At 27.2% G+C, this 23356-nt stretch overlaps 1 protein-coding gene across 8 annotated transcripts; it reads right to left on the bottom strand.

Annotated features, from left to right (window-relative positions):
- Positions 1-1921: 1921 nt before the first annotated feature.
- LOC122511755 (voltage-dependent calcium channel subunit alpha-2/delta-3) lies at positions 1922-23257 on the bottom strand. Of its 8 annotated transcripts, none has more exons than XM_043627207.1 (19): positions 22979-23257; positions 22337-22523; positions 21412-21951; positions 20886-21293; positions 20406-20711; positions 18081-18137; positions 16379-16459; positions 16206-16280; positions 15955-16059; positions 15733-15804; positions 15270-15417; positions 15068-15152; positions 14702-14868; positions 14494-14593; positions 13936-13968; positions 12513-12796; positions 12108-12442; positions 11650-11877; positions 1922-3850 (listed from the first exon to the last, which is right to left on the bottom strand). In XM_043627207.1, exons 1-19 carry the CDS (start codon positions 23059-23061, stop codon positions 3455-3457), a joined length of 3690 nt encoding a protein of 1229 aa, XP_043483142.1. In that variant the 5' UTR covers positions 23062-23257; the 3' UTR covers positions 1922-3454. The 8 variants fall into 8 exon arrangements, with proteins under 8 accessions (XP_043483142.1, XP_043483141.1, XP_043483143.1 ...); XM_043627206.1 differs by having other exon boundaries at positions 14494-14596; positions 22979-23256; XM_043627208.1 differs by having other exon boundaries at positions 14494-14596; positions 15086-15152; positions 22979-23255.
- Positions 23258-23356: the final 99 nt, after the last annotated feature.

Raw genomic sequence — 23356 nt, 5'->3', positions numbered from 1 at the left:
TTTCGAAATTTATGATCAAATTAGGTTTAAAAATAGGTCAATCGAAACGTTTTTTAATGCTCTACAAGTTGGTAACGATAGTTTTAAAGTTACTTTTACATTTTTCAACAAAATTTCCAAGAAAGTCATATTTTCCAAAATTTTAGATTTTTAAAAATTTAATATCTTCGGTTAATATGAACGAATAATGTTCAATGATGGCTTAAAAGATGCGTCTAAAAAACTCTACAAAATTATAGAAAAACAATTATAGGTGTCCTAACGTTTTTTTAAAGTTATGGACAAAAAACGTTTTTTTGCAAAATTAAAAATCCAAAAAAAATATAATTAAACTTTATTAATCTATCCCAAAGTAATTAAAATTCTTTGCAAAATTCAATTATTTTCATAAATAACAATTTTCATCAGAAGAATTCAATTATTTTCATAATTTCTTTAAAAATTATCGTCAAAATTTCAATTATTTTCGATAACTTGACCCAATTTAATTGATTGTACTTTAAAATCAATTGAGCTGCTAGATCAAATTTTAATTCTGTTATTAAAAAAAGGTTCAAAAAATCAAAGGGGAAGGCAATATAAAAAAATATATATAAAAATAGGCATGGTAATGAAAACAATAATGGAATTTAATAATTTATTTGGAAAACATACAACAAGATTTGGTTTAAGCGCGTGACCAAAGGCACACAATCTTACATATCTCCATAGTGGGTATATATATATATATATTTATAATATATTACAATAATTTACAAAAATGAATCGTAGATACTCTTTTTTTTGCTTTTATAAATATGAAACGACGCGCATTGTATTAAGTCGATCGATGTATACAAAGCGTGTTAAATATTAAGAATGTTTTCTGTTAATTAGATTTTTTAATTAAAATTTTTTTTGACGAATTTACGTTCGTTTATATGAAAACTGCTTTAATAATTCATTCACTTATATATATATTATATATTTATTATTATTAATAATATTTACTCATTTTATACTTAATTTATTTATACGTTCAGTATAGGAAACACAACACTTTTCATAAAATGCTTTTTCACTTTAAAATATTTCTACTGCGCATTGATAAAAACTTTAACAATATATTATTTTTTTCTAATCAAATTCATAATTTGTAGAATTTAAAAAAAACACATTTTTTCCATAATTCAGAAAATCTAAATTCGACAAACAATTTTTGTTTCAAAAATTTGAACTCAAAAAATATACTAACAAGAAGTGACAAAAATGAAAAATATTTTAAGAATCACAAAAAAAAAATAGAAAATTATTTGGTACATTGGCTACTTATATTCAAATATTGAGTAAGATTTGAATTCTTAGTTTTTAAACAAAGAATTTTTGTTCATTCGTAATCAACATTTTCCTTTCCTTTCATCGTAACATCAAATAATCTTTTTATTTGTTTTCCTTTAATAATGTATAAAATTACAACAACATTAAAAACAATGTTTTGCTAAAATGATTAAAAAATATTTTACAATATTAATTAAACATTTTATTGCAATCACTTATATTTCTTATCGATTTTTTAAATAAACTGTATCAATAAAAGTATTATTGATTCAAAAAAGAAAAGAATTAAATACTTCATTTAATTTAAATTCTTTTTTTATATATATTTACAGTTTTTAATTATAATAGTAGATAAAAAATTTGTTTCATAAAATTAATCAAACTTTACCATATAATTAATATTTTAATAATAATAATAATAATAATAATAATAATAATAATAATAATAATATCAATAATTAATAATAATGATAACAATATAAATAATGATAATAATATTAATATAAATAATAATAATAATAATATCAATAATTAATAATAATGATAACAATATCAATAATGATAATAGTATCAATAATAATTATAATAATAATGCAATAATAATAGTAATAATAATATCAATAATAATAATAATAATAATAATAATAATAATAATGATAATAAAAAAATTGTTGATTTAAATAAAATATTAAAAGATTATGCCAGAAATTGGCAATTAACGTGAATTAAATTTTTTGAACACTCAACATACACACTATTTTCAATCAAATCAAGAGCACCATGATATATACAATTTTTTTTATAATATATATAGTTTATAAAAAACATGCAGTAAGGGTGAAAAAGTAGCAGCGCATATTAACAAACGCATTTCGTCACGTTTATTCGGCAGTACGAATTTTCACGTCTATTTTTGTTTATTTTATTATTTTATATCATTTTTGGACTATATTTCAACTTTTGGTATTGTTTCACAATATTGTTTGCTTTTTAATTGGAGGGGAGTAAAGTGAGTTGTTGAAAAAAATTGGTAACATGTTGGACGCCGGCGTCCTAAAGATATATTTATTTAAAAAAAAAAAAATTTTTACAATGGGGAGTATTTTTTTGTTGTTGAAAAATCAGCACTTTTTCTCTATGCATATGAAATTATCGTTTTTTGTTTGTAGAATTCATTTCGAATTAGTTTATTGTAGAAATAATGCTATGATTTGAGCATTATTTCCACTTTTTGTGTGATGCGCGCGCAGCACGCAGGGAGAGGGGATGACTCTCTATCCCCACTTCTTATACACTGCGCTGAGAACACAAAACGTCGTACTTTTAGTGCAATTAATACTTTTATTTTCCTTTCCCTTTTATTTATTTTTATATATAGATTTAATTCCTATTTTTATTCGCGCACAAACGAAATACTTCGTATGCATTTCTCGTAAAATGTATTTATACTTTAAGAATTGCAAAGAGGACTTTGATTCTCTATTAGAGAATACTATTCGTTTTTTTTAATTAGCGTATTATATTTACAGAGGAAAAATTTATAGTAAAAATTGATGTAACGAGTTATTTTTTTCTAAATTATTATTAATCGATTTTAATTTTGGAATTTTATTCTTCTCTTTGGACCATGTTGATTTTTTTGTCTGGGATTATTACGTAAATGCCCATTAAATGAAAAATTCCAGTCTTTAATTATTCTACTCTCTTGAATTGGAAAAACGACAAAAGCTCTTTTTTTAATTTCTATGTTAGTACATTTTAACAATACTAACGAATTATATTTTTAATGAGAAATATTTGCAGCAGATAAAGGAACATATTTTTTTTCTTGAACTATTTAGAAAATTGTAAATTTGAGAAATTTTTTTTCTAACCAATATTTTTGGGGAGAAATCTTAAAAACTAGTATATATATTAAAAATCGTGTTTTTTCGATTAAATATAATCGATAAATTCATTAAAGAACTAGTTTTTGAAAAATTGTGTGAAAAAATTTTGAAAAATATTTGACGAATTTTGAAATTGTGTAGCAGTCTTTGATAAAAATTTCTTTTTTTTTTCTTTATTTTTGGCTAATTCCGTTTTTTTGAGGGATAAAAAATTGTTGTTTCACGTGGGCTATATTGTATATTATAGTTTAGGAGAAGCGAAAATATAGCCTGAGTTGATAACAAGATATAACGAGTGAAATAATGACGAATTTGAAATTTGATTTCAAGTTCGATGCATGACCGCACTGATCGCGTATTTCACTTTCATTTCGATGACTACGTACACAGGACATTGGTCTTTTTCGTTTTAAAGTGCTATTCACTGCTTTCATACATGCCAATGACATTATTGAATTGTCCTCAATTGTTTCTGTGTGCATTATTTTGAAATTATTCTCCTCCATTTCGGGACATGTTGTGTCAATTATCAGCAGTAACATGTTACTTAGTTCGACTGGTTGAATGACGTAAGGCCGGGCACACCTGTCGGAATCCACGTCGTAATCCCTTGTGTGCGTGTGATTCAAAAGATACAAATCCACCTGTTTCGAGAAAAAAAATTTTCTGTTAAAATCATTTTGTAATTTAAATCCAATTTAAAAATAAACACTTATTGATATATTTTGAAAATTAGTATTTTCCGTTTTTATTTGAATTTATTTTCGTATTTTTTAAAATCGTCGGATCAAATTGAGAATCAGTATCGAAAAATGACAGAGAAACAAGTTTCAGACAACTTTTGGTGAGTCTATATAAATAATTCGGTCGCCATATTCCATCCACTATTTTAGATTTAATAAATTCAACATCGACTTCGGAGTCTTTAAGCCAGGGTGTCTAATCGTCAGGGAAGTTAGGGAAAAGTCATGGAAAAGTCAGGGAATGTCAGAGAATTTTATTGAAAGTCAGGAAAATTTCTAAAAATTTATACAAAAATTAAAATTTTTGTGAATAAAGAATTTTTTTAGTCTAACAAAACTTATAAGATTTTTATTATTGTTTGTTTCTATCATTAGATATTGATTTATTGTTAAACATGTCAGTAACCATATTTTTGTCCCAAGAAAGCGGAAATAAAATTAGTAAAAAGTCAGCAAATTATTTTCTCCATCCTTGTTAAACACTCTGCTTAAATAAGTAAAGTGTTTTTAAAGGGCCCAAAAATAATGAAGCTAAATGCAGTGAAAGAGAAGAAAAAATTATGAATTTTTAAAATTTTTTCGAATTTTTGATAATTTTAGATTTTTTACCAAAAATTGGAGAATATTGAATAAGTAAAGTATTTTTCAAGAGCTCAAAAATAATGAAGCTAAATGCCATAAAAGAGAGGAAAAAACGTTGAATTTTAAGAAATTCGGTTTTTTGAATTTTTTCGAGTTTTCGATAATTTTGGATTTTGTACTCAAGAGTCGAGATTATTAAATAAGTAAAGTATTTTCCAAAAGCACAATAATAATGAAGCTAAATGCCATAAAAGAGAAGAAAAAATGTTGAATTTTAAGAAATTCGGATTTTTGAATTTTTGATAATTTTCAATAAATTTAGATTTTTTTACCAAAGATTCAAGACTATTAAATAAGTAAGGTATTTTCCAAAAGCAGAAAAATAATGAAGCTAAATGTCATAAAAGAGAAGAAAAAATGTTGAATTTTAAGAAATTCGGATTTTTGAATTTTTGATAATTTTCAATAAATTTAGATTTTTTTACCAAAGATTCAAGACTATTAAATAAGTAAGGTATTTTCCAAAAGCAGAAAAATAATGAAGCTAAATGTCATAAAAGAGAAGAAAAAATGTTGAATTTTAAGAAATTCGGATTTTTGAATTTTTGATAATTTTCAAAAAATTTTGATTTTTTACCAAAGAATCGAGACTATTAAATAAGTAAGGTATTTTCCAAAAGCACAAAAATAATGAAGCTAAATGCCATAAAAGAGAGGAAAAAACGTTAAATTTTAAGAAATTCGGTTTTTTGAATTTTTTCGAATTTTCGATAATTTTGGATTTTTTACTCAAGATTCAAGACTATTAAATAAGTAAAGTATTTTCCAAAAGCACAAAAATAATGAAGCTAAATGCCAAAAAAGAGAGGAAAAAACGTTGAATTTTAAGAAATTCGGTTTTTTGAATTTTTTCGAGTTTTCGATAATTTTGGATTTTGTACTCAAGAGTCGAGATTATTAAATAAGTAAAGTATTTTCCAAAAGCACAATAATAATGAAGCTAAATGCCATAAAAGAGAAGAAAAAATGTTGAATTTTAAGAAATTCGGATTTTTGAATTTTTGATAATTTTCAATAAATTTAGATTTTTTTACCAAAGATTCAAGACTATTAAATAAGTAAGGTATTTTCCAAAAGCAGAAAAATAATGAAGCTAAATGTCATAAAAGAGAAGAAAAAATGTTGAATTTTAAGAAATTCGGATTTTTGAATTTTTGATAATTTTCAATAAATTTAGATTTTTTTACCAAAGATTCAAGACTATTAAATAAGTAAGGTATTTTCCAAAAGCACAAAAATAATGAAGCTAAATGTCATAAAAGAGAAGAAAAAATGTTGAATTTTAAGAAATTCGGATTTTTGAATTTTTGATAATTTTCAATAAATTTAGATTTTTTACCAAAGAGTAGAGATTATTAAATAAGTAAAGTATTTTCTAAAAGCACAAAAATAATGAAGCTAAATGCCATAAAAGAGAGGAAAAAATGTTGAATTTTAAGAAATTCGGATTTTTGAATTTTTGATAATTTTTAATAAATTTAGATTTTTTACTCAAGAGTCGAGATTATTAAATAAGTAAGGTATTTTCCAAAAGCACAAAAATAATGAAGCTAAATGCCTTAAAAGAGAGGAAAAAATGCTGAATTTCAAGAAATTCGGATTTTTGAATTTTTGATAATTTTCAATAAATTTAGATTTTTTACCAAAGATTCAAGACTATTAAATAAGTAAGGTATTTTCTAAAAGCACAAAAATAATGAAGCTAAATGCCATAAAAGAGAGGAAAAAATGTTGAATTTTAAGAAATTCGGATTTTTGAATTTTTGATGATTTTTAATAAATTTAGATTTTTTACTCAAGAGTCGAGATTATTAAATAAGTAAGGTATTTTCCAAAAGCACAAAAATAATGAAGCTAAATGCCTTAAAAGAGAGGAAAAAATGCTGAATTTCAAGAAATTCGGATTTTTGAATTTTTGATAATTTTCAATAAATTTAGATTTTTTTACCAAAGATTCAAGACTATTAAATAAGTAAGGTATTTTCCAAAAGCAGAAAAATAATGAAGCAAAATGCCATAAAAGAGAGGAAAAAATGTTGAATTTTAAGAAATTCGGATTTTTGAATTTTTTCGAATTTTCGATAATTTTGGATTTTTTACTCAAGAGTCGAGACTATTAAATAAGTAAAGTATTTTCCAAAAGCACAAAAATAATGAAGCTGAATGCCATAAAAGAATGGAAAAATTGTTAATTTTTAAGAAATTCGGATTTTTGAATTTTTGATAATTTTTAATAAATTTAGATTTTTTACCAAAGATTCAAGACTATTAAATAAGTAAGGTATTTTCTAAAAGCACAAAAATAATGAAGCTAAATGCCATAAAAGAGAGGAAAAAATGTTGAATTTTAAAAAATTCGGATTTTTCAATTTTTTCGAATTTTTGATAATTTTGGATTTTTTACTCAAGAGTCGAGATTATTAAATAAGTAAGGTATTTTCCAAAAGCACAAAAATAATGAAGCTGAATGCCATAAAAGAATGGAAAAAATGTTAATTTTTAAGAAATTCGGATTTTTGAATTTTTTCGAATCTTCGATAATTTTGGATTTTTTACTCAAGAGTCGAGATTATTAAATAAGTAAGGTATTTTCCAAAAGCACAAAAATAATGAAGCTGAATGCCATAAAAGAATGGAAAAAATGTTAATTTTTAAGAAATTCGGATTTTTGAATTTTTTCGAATTTTCGATAATTTTGGATTTTTTACTCAAGAGTCGAGACTATTAAATAAGTAAAGTATTTTCCAAGAGCACAAAAATAATGAAGCAAAATGCCATAAAAGAGAGGAAAAAATGTTGAATTTTAAGAAATTCGGATTTTTGAATTTTTTCGAATTTTCGATAATTTTGGATTTTTTACTCAAGAGTCGAGACTATTAAATAAGTAAAGTATTTTCCAAAAGCACAAAAATAATGAAGCTGAATGCCATAAAAGAATGGAAAAAATGTTAATTTTTAAGAAATTCGGATTTTTGAATTTTTGATAATTTTCAATAAATTTAGATTTTTTACCAAAGAGTAGAGACTTTTAAATAAGTAAGGTATTTTCCAAAAGCACAAAAATAATGAAGCTGAATGCCATAAAAGAATGGAAAAAATGTTAATTTTTAAGAAATTCGGATTTTCGAATTTTCGATAATTTTGGATTTTTTACTCAAGAGTCGAGATTATTAAATAAGTAAGGTATTTTCCAAAAGCACATAAATAATGAAGCTGAATGCCATAAAAGAATGGAAAAAATGTTAATTTTTAAGAAATTCGGATTTTTGAATTTTTGATAATTTTTAATAAATTTAGATTTTTTACCAAAGATTCAAGACTATTAAATAAGTAAGGTATTTTCTAAAAGCACAAAAATAATGAAGCTAAATGCCATACAAGAGAGGAAAAATGTTGAATTTTAAGAAATTCGGATTTTTGAATTTTTTCGAATTTTCGATAATTTTTGATTTTTTACTCAAGAGTCGAGATTATTAAATAAGTAAGGTATTTTCCAAAAGCACAAAAATAATGAAGCTAAATGCCTTAAAAGAGAGGAAAAAATGCTGAATTTCAAGAAATTCGGATTTTTGAATTTTTGATAATTTTCAATAAATTTAGATTTTTTACCAAAGATTCAAGACTATTAAATAAGTAAGGTATTTTCTAAAAGCACAAAAATAATGAAGCTAAATGCCATAAAAGAGAGGAAAAAATGTTGAATTTTAAGAAATTCGGATTTTTGAATTTTTGATGATTTTTAATAAATTTAGATTTTTTACCAAAGAGTAGAGATTATTAAATAAACAAAGTATTTTCTAAAAGCACAAAAATAATGAAGCTAAATGCCATAAAAGAGAGGAAAAAATGTTAATTTTTAATAAATTCGGATTTTTGAATTTTTGATAATTTTCAAAAAATTTTGTTTTTTTACCAAAGAATCGAGACTATTAAATAAGTAAAGTATTTTCCAAAAGCACAAAAATAATGAAGCAAAATGCCATAAAAGAGAGGAAAAAATGTTGAATTTTAAGAAATTCGGATTTTTGAATTTTTTCGAATTTTCGATAATTTTGGATTTTTTACTCAAGAGTCGAGACTATTAAATAAGTAAAGTATTTTCCAAAAGCACAAAAATAATGAAGCTGAATGCCATAAAAGAATGGAAAAATTGTTAATTTTTAAGAAATTCGGATTTTTGAATTTTTGATAATTTTTAATAAATTTAGATTTTTTACCAAAGATTCAAGACTATTAAATAAGTAAGGTATTTTCTAAAAGCACAAAAATAATGAAGCTAAATGCCATAAAAGAGAGGAAAAAATGTTGAATTTTAAAAAATTCGGATTTTTCAATTTTTTCGAATTTTTGATAATTTTGGATTTTTTACTCAAGAGTCGAGATTATTAAATAAGTAAGGTATTTTCTAAAAGCACAAAAATAATGAAGCTGAATGCCATAAAAGAATGGAAAAAATGTTAATTTTTAAGAAATTCGGATTTTTGAATTTTTTCGAATTTTCGATAATTTTGGATTTTTTACTCAAGAGTCGAGATTATTAAATAAGTAAGGTATTTTCCAAAAGCACAAAAATAATGAAGCTGAATGCCATAAAAGAATGGAAAAAATGTTAATTTTTAAGAAATTCGGATTTTTGAATTTTTTCGAATTTTCGATAATTTTGGATTTTTTACTCAAGAGTCGAGACTATTAAATAAGTAAAGTATTTTCCAAGAGCACAAAAATAATGAAGCAAAATGCCATAAAAGAGAGGAAAAAATGTTGAATTTTAAGAAATTCGGATTTTTGAATTTTTTCGAATTTTCGATAATTTTGGATTTTTTACTCAAGAGTCGAGACTATTAAATAAGTAAAGTATTTTCCAAAAGCACAAAAATAATGAAGCTGAATGCCATAAAAGAATGGAAAAAATGTTAATTTTTAAGAAATTCGGATTTTTGAATTTTTGATAATTTTCAATAAATTTAGATTTTTTACCAAAGAGTAGAGACTTTTAAATAAGTAAGGTATTTTCCAAAAGCACAAAAATAATGAAGCTGAATGCCATAAAAGAATGGAAAAAATGTTAATTTTTAAGAAATTCGGATTTTCGAATTTTCGATAATTTTGGATTTTTTACTCAAGAGTCGAGATTATTAAATAAGTAAGGTATTTTCCAAAAGCACAAAAATAATGAAGCTGAATGCCATAAAAGAATGGAAAAAATGTTAATTTTTAAGAAATTCGGATTTTTGAATTTTTGATAATTTTTAATAAATTTAGATTTTTTACCAAAGATTCAAGACTATTAAATAAGTAAGGTATTTTCTAAAAGCACAAAAATAATGAAGCTAAATGCCATACAAGAGAGGAAAAATGTTGAATTTTAAGAAATTCGGATTTTTGAATTTTTTCGAATTTTCGATAATTTTTGATTTTTTACTCAAGAGTCGAGATTATTAAATAAGTAAGGTATTTTCCAAAAGCACAAAAATAATGAAGCTAAATGCCTTAAAAGAGAGGAAAAAATGCTGAATTTCAAGAAATTCGGATTTTTGAATTTTTGATAATTTTCAATAAATTTAGATTTTTTACCAAAGATTCAAGACTATTAAATAAGTAAGGTATTTTCTAAAAGCACAAAAATAATGAAGCTAAATGCCATAAAAGAGAGGAAAAAATGTTGAATTTTAAGAAATTCGGATTTTTGAATTTTTGATGATTTTTAATAAATTTAGATTTTTTACCAAAGAGTAGAGATTATTAAATAAACAAAGTATTTTCTAAAAGCACAAAAATAATGAAGCTAAATGCCATAAAAGAGAGGAAAAAATGTTAATTTTTAATAAATTCGGATTTTTGAATTTTTGATAATTTTCAAAAAATTTTGATTTTTTACCAAAGAATCGAGACTATTAAATAAGTAAAGTATTTTCCAAAAGCACAAAAATAATGAAGCAAAATGCCATAAAAGAGAGGAAAAAATGTTGAATTTTAAGAAATTCGGATTTTTGAATTTTTTCGAATTTTCGATAATTTTGGATTTTTTACTCAAGAGTCGAGACTATTAAATAAGTAAAGTATTTTCCAAAAGCACAAAAATAATGAAGCTGAATGCCATAAAAGAATGGAAAAATTGTTAATTTTTAAGAAATTCGGATTTTTGAATTTTTGATAATTTTTAATAAATTTAGATTTTTTACCAAAGATTCAAGACTATTAAATAAGTAAGGTATTTTCTAAAAGCACAAAAATAATGAAGCTAAATGCCATAAAAGAGAGGAAAAAATGTTGAATTTTAAAAAATTCGGATTTTTCAATTTTTTCGAATTTTTGATAATTTTGGATTTTTTACTCAAGAGTCGAGATTATTAAATAAGTAAGGTATTTTCCAAAAGCACAAAAATAATGAAGCTGAATGCCATAAAAGAATGGAAAAAATGTTAATTTTTAAGAAATTCGGATTTTTGAATTTTTGATAATTTTTAATAAATTTAGATTTTTTACCAAAGAGTAGAGATTATTAAATAAACAAAGTATTTTCTAAAAGCACAAAAATAATGAAGCTAAATGCCATAAAAGAGAGGAAAAAATGTTGAATTTTAAGAAATTCGGATTTTTGAATTTTTGATTATTTTCGATTTTTTATTAAAGGGTGGAGACTATTAACAGGGTGTCTAACGGTCAGGGAAGTCAGGGAATGTAAGATAATATGTCAGTTACTATATTTTAGTCCTAAGAAAGCAGAAATAAAATTAGTAAAAAGTCAGGGAATTATTTTCTTAATCCTTGTTAGACACCCTGTTTAAGCTAATATTAGATTAGAAGTCTTAGACCCCAAAAATCCCCAAGCAACAAGTTTCGACAAATGTCTTGGATGCTACTACTTAAAAGTTCCAATAAAATCTTCTATTCTTCAGGATGTTGTTTAGCAACATCCTAGCTACATGTCAGGTGATTACTAGCTTATAGAAAATTTTTAGAATGAGAGAAAATAATTTTTAACGTCCTTTTTCCCTAATTTTGATTGTCGTCTTATAGCATTTATAGTTTTAAGTAAATTGTTTTCTTATAATTACCTCCTTGTCACAAGATTGTGGCCTCGTCCTTTTAATTTTAATTTTGTCATAATATCGAGCTTCCCTTGTCTCGTCTGACATTTGTGAACTATCATCGGCAAATTCTTGATTCGAATCTAAATCCATATTTGCGTAAGCATAATCGCTGTGCCAGATTCCAGCTTTTGCAATTGCCCATGCAGCATGTGCAAAAAACCATGATGCTGCTGACCGGAGAAGTTTCCATGGCTGAAATAATTTTTTATATATCAAATTCCAAATTTTGTTGTTGTTTGTAAAACAATGTAAAACTTAGAAGAAGCGGACTGTAGCGCTACGATTAAGGAGATAGGAAAAAGAATAAGGATATAAGGATAGAAATAGGAGAAGGAAGTGATAATTAATTTTAAAGATAATAAAATAGCATCAGTAATGATGTTGATAATAAATAATGTAAATACTTTTAGTATATTACTAACAGTTATCAGAATATTTCCATCGTTGCTTTCTGCTGTAGGTGGAAAGCACACGGCCTGATAATCGTAAATTGTGACCTTATTAAAAATTCCCCTGTGTATCAGGCTTCTCATTATAGTGCCGCGGACTTCACCGAGAAATTTAGCCGCATGTTTTTCGTCATTTGACGCTAAAATATATCCATGATTGTCTATGAGATAACAAGCAACGTCTGGATGCTTGCAATTTGCTGTACAATTCTCGCAGGTGTCAGTTATATTCTGAAATAGACCCTGCAATGCCGAATGTAAAAATTGAAAACCCACCACACCAACTGGTGCTTTTAATGCTCCAGAACCTAAAAAGAAAATCTTTGTTTTAAAAATATTGCAACAAAAATTCCTCCATACTATTTTGAATGTACCTACCAACAAATACAGCACGACTGGCAGTGACCAATGTACTATTATTAATTAAATTTCGATGCTTGTGAATAATTGGTACAGAAAATACAAAACTCTCCGGATGAACATAGTGTTGTTCAACAGCTCTTTTATACCAAATTTCATCTATTGCCCGAGGGTATTTTGAACCAAAACTCTCCTCCTTCTCCTTGACGTCATCATCCAAATGAAACTCTTGCCATCTCGTTAGACCACTGTGCGTCGCCATAAAGGAGACAGTGAATCCAAAACGTTGCCAGAATTCTTTCCTGCGGGGAAAACAATGTTAAAAAGACTCAAAAGAAAATCCAATGTTAATCTCGCTGCAAATTTTTATACTTTGACAAGATATATGTATATAAAAAACAAAAAATTATTTTTTCTTTACTCAAAAATACATTCTAAAATTAAATTTTCCAAATATTTTTGTACGAAACAGAACAGTATGTTATTTAAAAAATCTTCTTCTCCCTCACTTCTCGTTCGTCCTGTAAAAAGTCTCGTTTTAAAGCAAGCCAAATGTACACATTAATATACTTTACAAAGGAAAATTTAACGCAATTACAAATCTGAAATTTTCGCAAAAAAGCGGAGGAAATTTTATAGATATAAAAGACGGAGCAAGGGAAAACTATTTTTATTTTTTCCCTTTTATCCGTCTTATTAGATATTGATTATAGAATATTTCATATATTTCAATAATTAACGCTGTCATGTTAAAAGTGTATCATTTTTTTACCATGACCGAAACACTGGCATTCCTTCCCTTCATAGAAATTTTCTATTATCTTTTTCTTTTATTTAAATTAATCAGCAGAGGGTTAACAAGAAGTTAAAATTTTATTTTAAAGGATACTAGTGCTTCGTTCACGTAATATGCATGAATGCGACATTATTAAATACATTCTAAAGTAACTTTGCAGAATAAAAGAAAATGTGCACAAAATTAAGAAGTATATAAATATTAGCATATAAGTATTAGGGTGGTTTTGAAAAAAGTTTTTTATCGAACTAGGTCCATAAATTTGCTTGAAGTCCGTAAAAGACAGTTTTTTTGAAAAAAAGTCCGTAAAGTCCGTAATTTGATAGAAAAAGAACGAAAAGTTCGTAAATTGTACGATATAATTTGGAGAATTTAGAAATATTAAAATTTTTCTTCGAAATTCAATTCAATTCGAAACTTAATTCTGTTTAGCCTTTTGAAAGAAATAAATTTCTTTCTCACCTCTGTAATATTCATATATTTATATACCTTATAGATAAACATGGTAACAAGAAGATAAATAGATTTATAAAATGACAAAGGAGAATATAAGAAAAGAAAAAGATAATTGAAATTAACTAAGTAATTCGCGTGTTAATTAAATCTATAATAAAGAACGTAATAGGTGCGATGTGATGACGTTACCTGGGTAAGAGTTTCATCAGCCTAGTTAAAAGTCTGCATGGCGTCAAAGTGGTAAGTATTAGTAAAAAAGAACAGGTGCATTTCATCTATCCGTTATACAATAAACCAAAAAATGTGCATTAAAAACGAACTAAAATAAATAAAAACATTGAAAAACGTATGTTTGTGTGTATGTGTATTCATGTTTCTACAATATCCCTTTTTTCAAAATGTTTTGTTAGTTTCAATTTAGTTTTTATTTTTACGCTTGCAAATTTCTTCGTAATTAGTGATATTTCATTTCTTCTTTGATTCTTTAAAATAAATATGATTTATGGTAGTGCAACTATCATCAATTTTTCTGTAGCAACTTTTTCCCTGAATTGAATTTAGTATTAACGAAAAAAACAAGAACGTTTTTCCTTTAGTCTTATCGACAATGAATTTACACATTAAAAATTGAATAAATTTTTGTGTTGTGTGAGAAAAAATGTATTAAGAAAGTTCTTTTCAATATAAACTAATATCAAAACAATATAAATGTAGGTTTTTAAGGGGCGGAAAAAGAAAATTGCTTACCCTTTTTCGTCGCGAGTTGATGAGGCATTCGCGAACCATTGGGTTACCTGAGCATCATGCACTAAAGTCAGTAGAAGACGCCGATCACAGTAATAAGAATCTACTGTTCAAAAATATTTCTTATTAATTTCATTTTGATTTTTTCTATTCATTTGCTTTTTTTGTATCTTTGACTTTGAAATCAAAGAGATTATAGTTAACACTATACCTGACTTTGAACTAGTCTTTGAACTGGTATTGGATTTCTCCGGTGGTTGTGATCTTTGTTTAGCATCAATCCACCTCCATGGAGGTTCCTGTTGTCGAGTTCTATTTAAAAAGTGCAAAAGTTGATCTTCCGGTGATCTAAATTCAAATTCCCCATCGTAATGGTATCTGGAAGGAAAAAATATCGGTCATGAGTTAAAAATTAAGAGTTCGGACTAGCGTCGTTTCCTAAGACTCATCAATTGGATATTGAAATTGAAAAATAATTTATTCAAAATAGAAGGAAAGAAAATTATGCCCGGAAATGACTTTAATCCGGACTCTTCGAACACCTATTCGGTTATTATTTTCTATACACTATAATTACACTTTGTCCACAACTAACTTGCAATAAATCCATTCTGGATGAACTCGCCAATTATTTCCTGAGAAGTAGGCGAGCACATTTGTCCCTGAAAGAAAGTGAAAAAATTAAGAACCATGCCTTTATAAACATTAGTTTGTAAACACAATTTAAAATTTAAAGAAGGTTTATTTTCTATTAATTGTTAGGTGAACATCCTTTTTACCTTGAGACAATAATCTTTTGGTTTCAACAGCAGCATGAACTCTGTTATTACCATTCTGATCATACTCGGGTAAACTGACAACCACAGCAAACGTTGTATTCTCAATTCCCATGTAATCGTATTTTCTCCTTACTCTGCCGACCCGTTGCTGAAAAAAATAATAATAATTACTTTATGCAACAAAGGCGTTTCATGGTCACTTAGCCGGTGCATGCTAAGTTCCTCCATATAACAAAAATTTTGGTCTACAAAATGGCCATTATTGCCCTAGGATAATAATGGGTACTTTATTGCCTTAGGGTACTAATGAGTACTTTATTGCCCTAGGGAAATAATGGGTACTTTATTGTCCTGGAAAATTCTGGAAAAAGCTGAAATTTTATATTTAACATTTTGTGGCAACCATGAATCCCTCAATTATATGTTCAATAATTTTTTTTAACAATTATATTCATAGACTAACCATATCGTCGTAATGGTATCTCGTGTGAAGTGTCACGCTACCGCTCTTTTGATTAATCACGTCATCACGAAGCTGCAATTAAACACAAAAAAGGGTAATTAAAAATTGCACCTTAATTATTTCTATTTAAAACATCATTTGCAGATATTAATTCTTTTTATTGAGATAGAAAAAAGAGGGGAGAAAAATTAAAATATGAATTAGTGTAAAAGATGCAATTACCGCTATTAGAGCATCGTCAAAATCACGTGGACCTCTGTCTTGATCCACCAATTCGACCTCAACCATATCCACACTATTGTACGCTGGTTTTAAAATATTCTGAAACTTTAAAAAAATATCTCGTAGTTATTAGAAATCCAATTCTCTGATAGTAATTTAACTTGTCGATTAGGGTTCATGACAAGTATAATATTGATTCTTGCTTGAATTTTATGTTTGGTTCTTAAATTATTTTTGAATTTAAAACTTACCACTGGACGAAGGTCTGGATGTGTCAGAATATAACCATTATTTGTTACAAGAAAAGCGTAACCATTGACGCCCAGCTAGAAGTAGTGGAAAATTTTTAATAATTTATTTGTTTATAAAATTTATTACATATTTATTTTCTATAGAAAAAAAAAGAAATTGTTTATGCACATACCGTATGGGGCATCATAAATCTTTGTATTTCCGTAATTGGCACATCCGTTCCGGCAACGCCAAGAAGTTTTGCTATTTTCATCTGCAAAAATAATAGTTCGATTACTAAATATCAGAATTCATAAGAAAGCGAAAAGCAAGCGACGAAGGTACAGACAATCGTCGAGTTTCAAGTCTCATTACCAAGAAGCATTAATTTAATAATAATGATAATAATAATAAGAATAATAATAAGAATAATAATAATAATCTACCTTCCCCAAAAAATGCTAAAAGGAGTGAACAACAGGCCTTGAAAATATCACGAAATTTAATTTAATATTAAAAATATTTAACTTTTGATAGTAATAATAATAATACTAATAATAATCATAATAATAATAATTAATTTGATAATTATAAATAATAATTTATTAATAAAGAAATAATAAAATGTTTAACGTCCAAATAATTGAATAATAAGAAAAATAGAAAATATTTTTAATTAAAATTTTTAGTAAAGGTAATTTTTAAGGAAAAAGTAATTAAAATAATTAATTACTATATGTTAATAATTGATATTAAGCTAATTGTGCTATAAGTTCAATTTGTTGAATTATATATTCTTTTTTTGTCCCTAGAATTGAATTTACTTTTTATCAATTAATTGATATTTTTAAACAATGGTGATTGTAGTCATAGTTTTCGAATTCAATAAGTGTCTGCGTGATATTTACAAACTTGTAATGAATTTTCTAATAATAATCCACACACGTCTATATGAAGAAATAATAGTGGTAGCGATAATACTAATAATATTAATAATAAAAATTTAAAAAAAAGTAATAGTAATATAGTAGTAGTAGTAATAGTAGTAGTAATAGTAGTAATAATAGAATAAGTAACAATAATAAAACCTTCATTAATAAGAATTTTGATGGCTATTATAAAATTCACTACAGTGTCAAATAGCTATCTATATATATTTATATATAGTTAATAATTAATTATATGCAAGGAGCAGAATAACTAAGAATTAATAATAAGTATCGTACTATTGAAACATTTTTTTCTTTTTTGATAAAAAAATAATTAAATTTTATCAAATAGTAATTTTGCATCTACTTTTCTACCTATAGAAAAGCAAAAATTTGTTTTAAAAAAAAATTATTTTTGGATTTTTCTTTAATATATAATTCTATATAAAAAAAGGATTTTTTATGATTTTGTTTCGTAATTAATGAGCGAAACCTTTCTACTTCGTTAATACAATAATATACAGGATGACTATTTTTACCTAAACCTACCTAATTAAAAAATTTTAAAAAAAAATGCTAAATTTTTAAATATACTATCTATCTCAGAACAAAATAAGAATTATTATACCAGAGACGAACTTGGACCTATAGATAAAATTATGTAATGGATGAAACTTTCTCAGATAACGTAATTTAATAAAGAAAAAAAAACAAAATAAAAAGAAAAAAAAATAATGTGAATAATAATTAAAATAATAGTGACATTTGCACAGTATGTATATGTAGCGATAATCTATAGAGATTTATATTTTGCGAAAGAGAAAAGAGGAAGCTTTCGTCATCTGATCAAGTTTTTTTTCTTTTTTTTTGTTTTTTTTTTTTTGGTTTGCAAAAATTAAGGGAGCAAGGGTATTCTATATGCATTGAAACAAGTTCGCTTTTCATTGCTTTTTTTTAGCTGCCAACCTCTCTTGTCTCTTCGACCCAGTAGGCCTCTTTCACCAGGACCTGCTCAGTGATGTTCTGTGGACAAACAGGGACTTAAGACCAATCAACAGACATATTCAAACTCACAGATTGAATCATTAATCCCGATCGTACGCACAGTTTCGTTCGCCACTCTTTGTTTTATTTGAAAGTTGTTTACAATTATGTATGTATATATATAATATAAATATTGTGTATTTACAACAACGACAACAACAAAAAAAATGCCATCTTATGTTTATTTTTTTTGGAAAGGATCGAGAGACACTGTCCAACCGTAAGTCACTTGAAAAATTTGAACTACTTTTTTTCTACTTTTGGAAAAAGATACATTTGAATTTTTATATTTTTTTGGATTCACAGTTTTTCTAAAGATGTCAAATTGAGTCAAAAAAAACTTTGCTTCCCAACTATTTTGATACTTTTTTCGTCTCAATTTGATATCCTTAAAAAAACTGTTAGAAAAAATTTGGTTTTTGATTCACGATTTTATTTGGGAAGGAACTGTTTTTATTGAAAAAAAATTATCAGTGGGAGGAGTCTTAAATTGTCACGCCTCTTTGGGAGGGGACTTTGTAAATATGACCGCCCTAAAGTGGGAGGAGCTTTCAATCTACACGCCTTCTCACGAGGAAGTAAATTGCCCCGCCCCTAAATGAGATTAGAGGATCTTTTTCAAAGTTTTCAAGACTTTTACATAGGAGGAGCCTTCCTTCTTATGAATAAATGCCTTATGCGATAATAATAATTACTTATTATTAATTAGATAATTGTCTAAATATGAGGAGTTTTCTCTAAGTGGGCGGTGCTTAATTCTTATAAAGACACGTCCCTAAGTCGCCGTTTTTATAAAGACGGTATTATTAAGGACACGCCTCTAAGAAGGAGAAGACTACCACGCCTTCTTTTGAAGACGTAAATTATCACACTTGTAGGTTAGTGGTTTCATTCTTAAATGCCTTTTCTTAGAGAGGATTTTCTCAAAGACGATTTTCTTAAAGACACGCCTTGTAGGAGAAGTTTTCTATCATATATTCAGAAGTGCTTTTTAATAGTTACGCCCCTAAGTAGGTGGAGCTTTCAACGAATACTTTGATGTAGACACGCCTCTAAACGAAGAGAAACTTCTAAGCAAAAGAAACGTAGACAAATTTCTTTGTATGGAAATAGATCTTGATAAAGACACGCCCCCAAAGTGGGAGGAGCTTTCTTTCAGTACACCTCTTTTAGAAATAAAGACGCCTTATAATCTGGAAAGCGTCCAGACACGTCTACTAGAGGCGTGTTTTTTCGAAAAAAGAGGCGTTTCTAATAGGGGAATGGAAGGAACACGCCTACCAGAGGCGTATCTGCTGTGGGTGTGTCCCTAGAAGAAAATTTCGTCGTCGCCACGCCTCTTTTAAGGGTAGGGACAGGATTGACACGCCCCTAAAAGTGGGAGTAAGCAACGCCCAGATACCGCGAAAATTAGAAATTTTTTTTCAGTGACTTAATGTAGGACTGTCCCTTCAATTTTTTTCAAGGTGCAATTAATTAAACACAAAACAATCGTGCACTCAAATTATTATGTACATAGACTTATTTGTTTGTCACGGAAGTGAAGATTGACAGGATGTTTAATGATACTTTTTTTCATTCTTATTGAGTAATGAACATTCTTTCTTTTTGTTTTTCAATAAATTTTTCTGCATTAAATATCCTGATGAACGAAAGCGTGAGTGATCGTACAAAATATTTTTTTTCTTTTTAATAAAAATCTATTTAACTGAAAAGGCAGAAGGCAAAATAATTAATAATCAAATAGTGTTCTGCAACAAACGGTTATTTTTTTATATTGAAAAGGTATCCAATTAAACAGAAATAGTTTTAAAAAACACAATTTGGAAAGTATAGAGCCAAAAGGGTGTGTTTTAGTTTTCGAAAACTTTTTACAATTTCTTTTTTTTTTTTTTTTGTTGGTATTGTTTCAGAACACTAAAAGTGCGAGCATGCAAATGAATTTTGAATATATGTCGATGACCTTATTTGTATATATATATTTTTTCTGGTAATTCATTGACATTAATTTGGTAATTCGAATTTTTTTTTTTGTAAAAAATAGTAAAAAAAAAGTTTCTTTAGGAATTGTTTAAATTAGTTTTTAGCCAATTGGTAAGCTATTTTTTCTCTTCTCTTCTTTTTATCGAAAAAAAATGTTTGCTTGAAGCTTTAATAATAATTTTTGCCATTTTCTATTAAAAATTGACTTCTTTTTTTTATCAATATGGAAGAAAATTAAAGAAAAATTTGCCAACTAAAACTCACCGCGTTGGATCGTGTGTCGTAAACCGGTGTACTGACTGATGTCATTAATCTATATTTCTGTTGACCCTGATAACGGGAATATGTCTCCTCAAATTCATCAATTGAATCATCATCATCGTCTGATGTTTGATTCACCATTCTACTTCTAAGAACAATCATTTTTTGCTGACTACAAAGATTTTGCTCCCAGAGCCAATCAGTCATTTTTGGATCCTCAATGTCCGCATAGACCGGGGTCCAAATTGTTGGATGATCTGTTTTCTTTAGTACCAATGGCCTCGCCATAACAGGTATGTAGTTTAATACCTGAAAATTGATTTGTTTATTTTGCTATAAATATTTTGCTCTAGGGCAGAGAGTGTGTTTTGGTGTCTAGGATAACAAGTGGATACTTTACTCCCTAAGATAGCATATGGGTATTTTGCTCCCTAGGATTAAAAATATTAATATTAGTCTTGTAGTTAGCATTGTAATATTCACCTGTTCACGAACTTCTGCCATCGTTGATAAGTGTACAAAATATCCTCTATTCGCGCATGCCATCCATTTCACTTCCCTGTAATCGGCCACTTCTCTGCCAATGAGATAAGTGAATATTCTGACAGGCATATCCGCCTGATCAGGATTATCAGGATTACTGTACCAATTGTAATATTTAAATGTATCTTTATAATTCTCTGGAACACCGTCAGTAATTAGCATTATTGCTTGATTGCAATCAGCACCCTCCTTACTCGCACGATAGTAAGCCAACATTTCAAAAGCCTGCGACAAAACCATTGAAAAATTTGCTATCCTCTCAGTCGTCATATTTTGTATGCCCTTTTTCAATTCACGAATATTCGCCAAATTCGCCTGTACCAATCGATTACTAAAACACTTAACAACCTGAAAAGGAAAACAACATTAAACCCAATTTCTTTAATATTCTTCTTTCTTTATTTTTAACTTTCTTTTTTAGTTTTACTTTTATCTTAAACTTTATTTTTTATTTCAAGAAACTTACGCTACTGGTTTCATTGGAGAATGTGATGATATTGACAAAATCATTATTTCCCAATGTATCGAGAATATTATTAACAACATGACGGGCAATTTCTTTTCTTATTCCCGTCATACTACCCGATGTATCAACAAGAATAAGAATATCCTTTGGACTTGTTGCCGCTTCAATGTACCAACTTCTTGTGCGACAATCAAATAAATCAACTTCCTCCATTTGCCAATTTGTCGCTGGAAATTGTCTCATAAAACCAGTGGCACTGCCAAAATATTGCCACGATAATGATGGATCTTGTTGATAATTATTTACAAAAATTTTATCCAATTCCTCGGACCATTTTATTGCACGTATCACTTCTGGTGCACGATCATAAACATTTGTTGGCACATGAACAGCCGACATACTTAAATTAACTAAACCACCAAAATGAAAATCATTCGTTAAATCTATCGTATTATTTTTTGCATTCACATAAAGGTAGTCTTTTGTTGGCGTTACGTCAGGCGCTGACTCGGCAACCTTCTGCGCAACGTCCATTATTCGCTGTTGAAGGAAAATAAAAAAAAATTATTAGTTTACCCTAGGGCGAAAAATGATTAGTTTAGTCACTAGGATTTAAAAGCGTCTAGGACTAAGGGTCCTAGGTTTCTTGATTCAGAAAAGTTTCTTATTTCCCTAGTGGGAAAAGTGAACATTTTTTAACCGGTATTTAAAACGGTATGTTTTCTTCCTAGGGAGAAAAGTTACTACTTTGTCCACTAGGATCAAAAGGACTGTTTTTTTCTAAGATTAGTGATTGAATATTTAAGTTGGTAACTATAAAAATATCATAGGGTGAAAAAGAATCACTTTGTCCACTAGGGTAAAAATAGTTTATTTTCTACCATAATGATTATAATTAGGAGGGTAAATAAGAAGATTAACATACCTTAATTGCGGAAATTTTCGACTCCATCATAGCTTTAATATCCTTGGCAATATCTTTAACCAACTGACTTCCATCTTTCGGTTGGACCGTCGCATGTTTGTAGGTATCTTGAAATTTTTCTACGTTTGTGACATATTTTCCGAGTTGTGACAATTCGAAGCCTAATTTTCGAGCCCATACTTTAACTCTAAATGGGGACAAATTTAAATTTTATCATCGACAATACAACAAATCGAATAGCTATCAAATATTTATCCATTGAGTTAATAATTAAACCCAAACACTTGAAAAAATAAGTTTTTTGAAACGGGTAACGTAAAACAAGACAATATTTACAAAACAAAAATACTAGTGACAAAAGAAATTTGAATTTTCCTTCTACTCTATAATTACAAACTTAAAACATGCTCTAAAAATAATGAACCGAAGAAAATTATATATTTAAATAAAAATCTAGAATTTAATTCTCAAAATAAGTAATTTAATAATATAAAAGCGTCTAAAGATAGTATAAAAAAGCCTAAAGAATTAAAATTTACAGAAGACTCATGATTTAAATTAATATTTTCCTCTGTATTTGTTTGTTATTTTTCTATTTCTAGATGAAAATTTGATAAATAAATAAACGATGATGAAACTTACGGGCTGAATGTTATTCGTTCACCTCTAGTTGATGCTTGAATGATAACAAGAAACGCGAAAAACGATAATAGCCAGGACCTCATTACTTTAAAAAATGTCCCGTTAAATCTTGGTAAAACCGAATAGTAACATTAAAAAAGAATGGAACTTGAAATGAAAATATTTTCGAATGACATTCGTCACACGTTTCAACTCTGGCCTATACCTTTCTTTTAACTTTCCGTATATCCTATTGATTACGTTGTGCTGGGCGTGCGCGTCATTCCCGCATTACATATTATGGGTTTCCCCTCGCGTACACACATCCCTTTAATCAAAAAGGCACAGCTGATCGACAATAACAAGACACACCACTAGAGGGAAAAAAAATTCTTGCTA

Source organism: Leptopilina heterotoma, unplaced genomic scaffold (genome assembly GCF_015476425.1).
Source record: "Leptopilina heterotoma isolate Lh14 unplaced genomic scaffold, ASM1547642v1 Lhet_90, whole genome shotgun sequence".
Lineage (NCBI taxonomy): Eukaryota > Metazoa > Arthropoda > Insecta > Hymenoptera > Figitidae > Leptopilina > Leptopilina heterotoma.
Note: the sequence above shows the minus strand (reverse complement) of the source record. Positions and strands in the feature narration are given on the sequence as shown.

Excerpts from the sequence above, each read along its gene's own strand:
- LOC122511755 (XM_043627206.1), bottom strand. The coding sequence starts at position 23,061 with ATGAGGTCCTGGCTATTATCGTTTTTCGCGTTTCTTGTTATCATTCAA. Across the intron at positions 12,443-12,512 it reads CAGTCGTGCTGTATTTGTTG|GTTCTGGAGCATTAAAAGCA; the intron begins GTAGGTACATTC and ends TTTTCTTTTTAG. Across the intron at positions 3,851-11,649 it reads CACAATCTTGTGACAAGGAG|GTGGATTTGTATCTTTTGAA; the intron begins GTAATTATAAGA and ends TTCTCGAAACAG.